At 46.1% G+C, this 6,195-nt stretch overlaps 1 protein-coding gene across 1 annotated transcript; it reads right to left on the bottom strand.

Moving 5' to 3' along the window:
- Window positions 1–3,117: 3,117 nt before the first annotated feature.
- On the bottom strand, window positions 3,118–5,240 carry LOC123138132 (rRNA-processing protein fcf2). Its single transcript, XM_044558040.1, has 5 exons — window positions 4,843–5,240; window positions 4,694–4,754; window positions 4,091–4,165; window positions 3,865–3,980; window positions 3,118–3,467 (listed from the first exon to the last, which is right to left on the bottom strand). Exons 1-5 carry the CDS (start codon window positions 5,076–5,078, stop codon window positions 3,359–3,361), a joined length of 597 nt encoding a protein of 198 aa, XP_044413975.1. The 5' UTR covers window positions 5,079–5,240; the 3' UTR covers window positions 3,118–3,358.
- Between the last annotated feature and the right edge of the window lie 955 nt (window positions 5,241–6,195).

The raw sequence follows: 6,195 nt of genomic DNA, 5'->3' as shown, positions 1-6,195 counted from the left end.
TTCATCGTGTGGTGGATGACTTGTCGCACCGGCCGCATGGTCGGGGCACTGTGCTGGAACATGCGCCGTCACCCATGGGCATGGCAGACAGGCGTGGTGATTTGCTGCTCATGGTCATGGGGGGTAGGGTAGGCACGGCTGGCGGTACAAGGATTCAGTGTAAAAATGTGGTGGGCGGTCAGTCACATGCTGCCACGCCGGCCCTGCTGGCTGCCCGCTGCTTATTCGTGTAAGCGCATGCGGCACTACGGACGGCGCCGGGCAAGGGGGACAAGGCAGTACGCATCGGCGCACTTCTACGGTCGTTTCTTTCCATAATTTCACACACGACCGATGCCAATGGAAAGAAGCAGAGGCACGGCCCAGCGACTAATCTCTAGGATAAACAGTGAAGCTGGCATGCACTACGTTTGGCGGTTACCGCCCAAACCCCATTCACACCTCACTCATTTACTGTCCCTTTGGTTTCACTTTTTTTTTTGCGCATACGCTTCAGTTGCACTGATGGCCTCTCCACCACCGCGCCGCCCCAACCCTTGCCCCGTCCGCGATAAGCCCCACCAGCAGTGGCGGAGCTTGAGATGAAATTATGGGGGGGCATTGGCTGAGGGGGGGGGGGGGGGGCAAACATGATTGCTTTAGGCTGATTTTAGTCGAAAATTAGACCAAATATTAAGGCATAGATGCATGTTTTCCTATGAACTGGGGGGGGGGGGGGGGGGGTTCCTATGAACTGGGGGGGGCATTGCCCAAGTTGGCCCCCAAGTAGCTCCGCCACTGCCCACCAGCACTGGCTTGACGGCTTGATGCAATGTCCGCATCACTATCAAAGACATATGACGTGTTTGGTAGGCTGCATCCGTCCCAACCAAGCCATGTCGATGCAAACTTGGCATGCTTGGTTGGCTGGGCTGCACCTGATTCGTGGGCCGCACGAACCGCAAAGCACCTCTGGGCGCGGCTGAAGGGGAACGGTCGAATCGGCCGCCTTTTCAGATCCAGGATCTAGCGAGTCATGTGTGTTCCTCACCTGCACGCCCGGTGAAGCGCGGGAGACGGACATGATATCATGAATCTCACGTGTGCCTCTCACCGCCACTTCGGTCTCACCGATGGCCGCTCCACCACCTTGTCGCCCCAATCCTTGGGGGGGGGGGGGGCATGGACCCCGTTCAGTTGGTGAGGACTCCGAAGTCCCCTTTTCCCTTTTGCCCGAGGCCGTGGTCCTCGGCAATCACGCCCATCAACCTTCGTTGCTCTTCCAACGGCGGCAGGCACGATGGTAGAATGGATGGGGCTGCAGGTGCCAGCACATCCGCGCGCCCGGAGTGGGGATTTTGACCCGCCTACGAGCGGTTTCTTCCCTTGATCCGGCACAATCCGATGCTCCTCCCGCCGCTACGTCGAATGCGGCACCGTTAGGGGCAGGGTCATCAACTGCGGGTTCCGGCACATCCACCCTTGTTGGGTCGTTGTTTCGGGTTTGCTCTGGCGTTGTACATGACTGCTCCTCCTCCGGCGGCACCGGCTCCAACGGCAGATAACACAGTAAGTACAACACACATCTATCTTTTCATATTCGATTTTTGGGCCGATTAGGTTTTTTGGGGTGGTTGTTTTGACTTGGTATGATTTGATCCAAGTGGCGAGGACTATGATCCGTTTAGTACTGCTAGTATTGCTAGGCTTACTAGGATTGCTAGGATCCGACTCAACTGATTGATAGGATTGCTACGAACATAGTATAGGTGCATGATTATGATTAGTGTAGGATTGCTTGCATAGAATGTGCATGTCTATGATCAGTATAGGACTGCTAGGACTGGTACATGTGCTTCCTATGTGTCCATGCGTATAATGTGCATGATCAATGCATTGATCAAGCCAATGCACATTGCTACGACCAGTGCATTGATCAAGGAAACGCACATTGCTATTATCAGTTCATTTGATCATACGGATGCACATTGCCATGATCAGTTCATTGATGTACATTGTAATGGTAGATAGTCCATTTTGCTATGCTACCAACCCATGTCGAGTGGGATGTCATCGGTGGTGGCGTCCTCCACCGAAAGTCTTGGAGGACGTGATCTATGGATCTCGGGGAGGAGGGAGGCAGCGGTGGCGGTGATGTCTCTACCCATGCTTGGCCGCAGGCTGTTCTACGTGTAGATCAAGAACGATGACGACCTCGCCTTCCTGTTTGTCCCGAAGGCTTTTCAGCCAGTCCCAAGGAGGTGATTCAACATTCGGCTGTCTCGTGGCGTGCCGCTCGCCGCTCGCAAGTGGTGTAACTACTGGGTGCAGGTTCAGCAGTTGGGCAACAAGGAGGTGATGGAGCAGTGCTAGAGCAACTCCTGCTGAAAGGACCTCGTGCTTGCCGGCGATATACTCGTTGTCAAGATAGACACCTTTTGCTGGAAACTCTGAATATTTTGCTGAAAACTAATGATATTTTGCTGCCTTAAAACTGTACCCTTCAAATGTAGGTATCTGTGTGATAGCTAATGTGTTGTGTTAATTGTGTGTCTTATGTGATGTTAATGTGTTATGTGCTTGCTAGTGCTAAGATCGCCATTTTTGAAAGGGATGAGCAAAACAACACATTGCACACAACCAAACAGTTGTGATTTGCATTTGTTCACTCTTAAACCACACATGCCATCCAAACATACAGTTGCTTCGTCTTGCTAATTTTCTTCAAGTACTTACGTTTTGCATGAGGTTGTCTACATCTCGCAGAAGGTTGACACAGCTGGTACACGTGTTTCCTAGTCTAGGTGTTTGTTTCTTTTCATGGAAAAAATGAATCTAGGTTGGCAAGGCATACACGGTAACTTCACTGCTAGACACGTCCAAGTTACAAACAGACACAAAATTGATCAACGGTGAAATGCAAGGGACCGAATGAAACAAATTGCACAACATGGCCCCAAAGGTTGTTTCTACTTAGCCAAGCTAAGTCGGGCCATAGATACAAGAGGACCATATTTTGATGCAAGCAACCAAACATGCACATAACGTTCCTCGTTAAAGGAACCATACCAGGATTCAGAATGTGTGCAAATGTTACACACTTCCCCTGCTCTTTTGTTGCAGATCAGTAGATGAACATTCACAAGATCAGTTCCTCTTTTTGCGCAAAAGCATCCTGCCAAACTCAAGTTCAGATACTACAATGCTTTGACCATCATCCCCTCAAACACTGATCTGATCTCTCTAAGTGCGGGGAGAAAAGTTCCATACGTTCAGTTACATGAATTCAACACATTACAGTGGAGTGCACAACCTATAGCCGTGCTCGCCCATTTCTCCTTGGCTCCGTTCTTCTGTTCTTCCTTGTTTTACATTGATCCTATTTCCGCCTGTCCTTGGCCCTTTTGAACGTTTGCTTGCCCTTGTTCTTCCACTTCTGGTTGCCTCCGGGTGTCCGGGCCACCTGAATTTCCCTTACCTTACGCATCCTGCAATTTAACGGAGAGCCATGTTCTTCAGTTTCAGGAATTCTTAAACGGAAAAGATGCATTATCTACCAACTTTAGTTATTTAAATTCAGTGTATAAATTTAGTTTTCTTCTTTTCAGAGACTCGAGAACTTCTGATATGCTACAGGTTGAATCTATCCCCTCAAACTTCAAAAGCAGATGGTGATTCATTTGCTCGAATGCTGCGTCACAACCCAGCTCCAAACCAATTAAAGGCTCTAGTCTATTTTACAGTATGGTTCTGTTGTTGTATAACAACCGATGAACTCTTCGATCTGGAGGGCCATATGCAATTAATACACAAAAACTTTTACTGGCAGGTGACAACAAGACTCCAGTATCACTGCATGTGGATAGAAAAGGATGATGGGCTTACCTGTAGTTCTTGAGTTTTTGGTCAGATAACAGCTCATCAACCAAGGTCTGCTTCCGTTCATGCTTTGTCAACCTACTTGAGTAGAACTCAGATGCAGGCTCAATAACCGTTCCAACCTAAAACCATCATCAAAATATTCAGCACATTAACTACTGATGAGCATTCACAAATTTTCAATGGTATGGTATCCAAAATATCTAATAAAGCTCGCGATACGACCACTTACTTGGAAATACTTCGGAAGAGCCTTGGATTTACCAGACCTCTTGAAATGCCTTTTAGGGTCCATTACATGCCTCAGCTGCAAAACATATGTCGAGCATATTGTGCTTAAGCCACCAAAACATTAAAACTCAAGAATAAGTAGATGGCCCTGTCTAACATTGTGATTCAACATTTACATAGTATTTCAACTCACGATGTTCAGTTCTTAAAAGTAACACAGTCCGACCAGATTGCAATACTATCCGATAAGCCTCCAAAGACGGCGCATGTTCACAAGCAAATGAGGAATGCTAAGTGTTCACTAAACCATACATGCTTGCATAATTGTTAAATTTCATTCTATTGAGAGCAGACAAAAGGAAAGCAGCAGTACTTTGTTTTAGGGGAAGCCTGGCTATCCAAAATAACACACAAGCAGATGCTCTACTTTCACTCAAGCACTACTACACACTTATAAAATGGCTGATGCTTGCCCGTCAGGAATTCAGGATCACCTTCCTAAATGCTAAATTAAACAGGCGTTTTTCTGTTTTCCCAAGTTACATAATGGAGCCCCACACTGAATTCTACTACTGACAACAGCGCCCTAAGTGTAACACCATACCTGCAAAATCTCAAGGTCTTTCTTCAACTCGGGAGTGATGCTCGGCGCCGGCATGTCGAACCTGGACAACGGCGCAACAGATCATAAGCACCCACCCATCCAAGAACCCAGTAGAATTTTTTCCAATTCAGAAGCGGGGCTCAACTCACCAGCCCTTGCCGGTGGTGTCCTTGACGTTCTTCCTCGCCATCTTGTTGACCTTCCTGGGGTCCCTCGGGGGCACGTAGAGCCCGTCCACGAGCTCGTTGCTGGGCTTCCAGAGGGACTCCTGCGCGTCAATGCTCGGTGTCGGCGCCGAGCCCTTCTTGCTGCCGCCGGCCGCCGCAAGGGATGGCAGCTGGGGCGCCCACGACAGGCCGATCGGCGCCGCCGACGACGACGACATGGCTCTCCGAGCCCTTGTAAGCTTGGATAGCTGCTCCTTCTCTTGCCCCGGCGTTGTTGGGTTACGCGGCGGCGGCAAGGGCGGGCGGTGGAGGGGAAGAGGAGGAAAATCAATGAGGCGGCGGGGTAGGAGGAAGACTGCGACGGGGGAGAGGGGAGGGGACTAGGGCTAGAGACCTCCTATTTCCCCTGCGCGCATTTTGGGCCAGCCCATATGCGGGAGACGCGACCCTTGTTTTTCTTCTTTCGTTTATTTTGTTTTTTACTTTTCAAATTTTGAGAAATGTTCACGTGCCCCAAATTCGGCAAAACAATGTTCAGGGTAAAAAAAAATCCGAATTTATAAAACATTCAATAATTTTAAAATAATTTCCTAATTTTAAAAAATGTTCCTATATATAAAAAAATGTTCATCAATTTGAAAAATGTTCTTTAATTTCAAACAATCTTCACAAATTTGAAAAATATTCTCGTATTTCCAAAATTTTCAAGAATTCGACAATGTTCCAAATATCAAAGACATTTTCATGGATGCAAAACTATTTCGAATTTGAAAAAAAAAACTCCTGATATTTCTAAAAATATTTGTGAATTTGATTTTTTTTCTATTTCAAAATATATTCACAAATTTGCAAATTATTCTTGAATTTTAATAAATTTTCATGGATTTAAAAAATGTCATAATCTTTAAAAGTTCAAATTTTCAAAACAAAATGTTCTGAGTTTAAAAAAACTTCATGAATTTGAAAAGTATTCCGGAATTTAAAAAATTGAAAATTGTCTGTTTTTTTTAAAAAAAGTCGTGAATTCAAAAAGTTGTTCCAAAATTGAAAAGAAATGTTTGTGAATTCTATTTCCCCCTATATTTAAAAAATGTTATTCGATCCAAAAAATGTCCACAAATTCAGAAACAATCCTCCCAAATTTCAGGAAATGCTCTTGGGTTAAAAAAATGTTCAGGGATTTGAATAATATTCTCGGGTTTCAAAACTTGCTCATAAATTTGAACTTTCCCTGTATTTCAAAAAAGCTTCAAGGATATGAAAATTATTCCTGAATTTGAAAAATTATGTGTGACTTTCAAAGAGTTCACGAATTTTACATACATGCATGGATTT

The sequence above is a fragment of the Triticum aestivum genome, chromosome 6B (genome assembly GCF_018294505.1).
Source record: "Triticum aestivum cultivar Chinese Spring chromosome 6B, IWGSC CS RefSeq v2.1, whole genome shotgun sequence".
Lineage (NCBI taxonomy): Eukaryota > Viridiplantae > Streptophyta > Magnoliopsida > Poales > Poaceae > Triticum > Triticum aestivum.
This window is presented reverse-complemented; position numbering and strand designations above follow the sequence as displayed.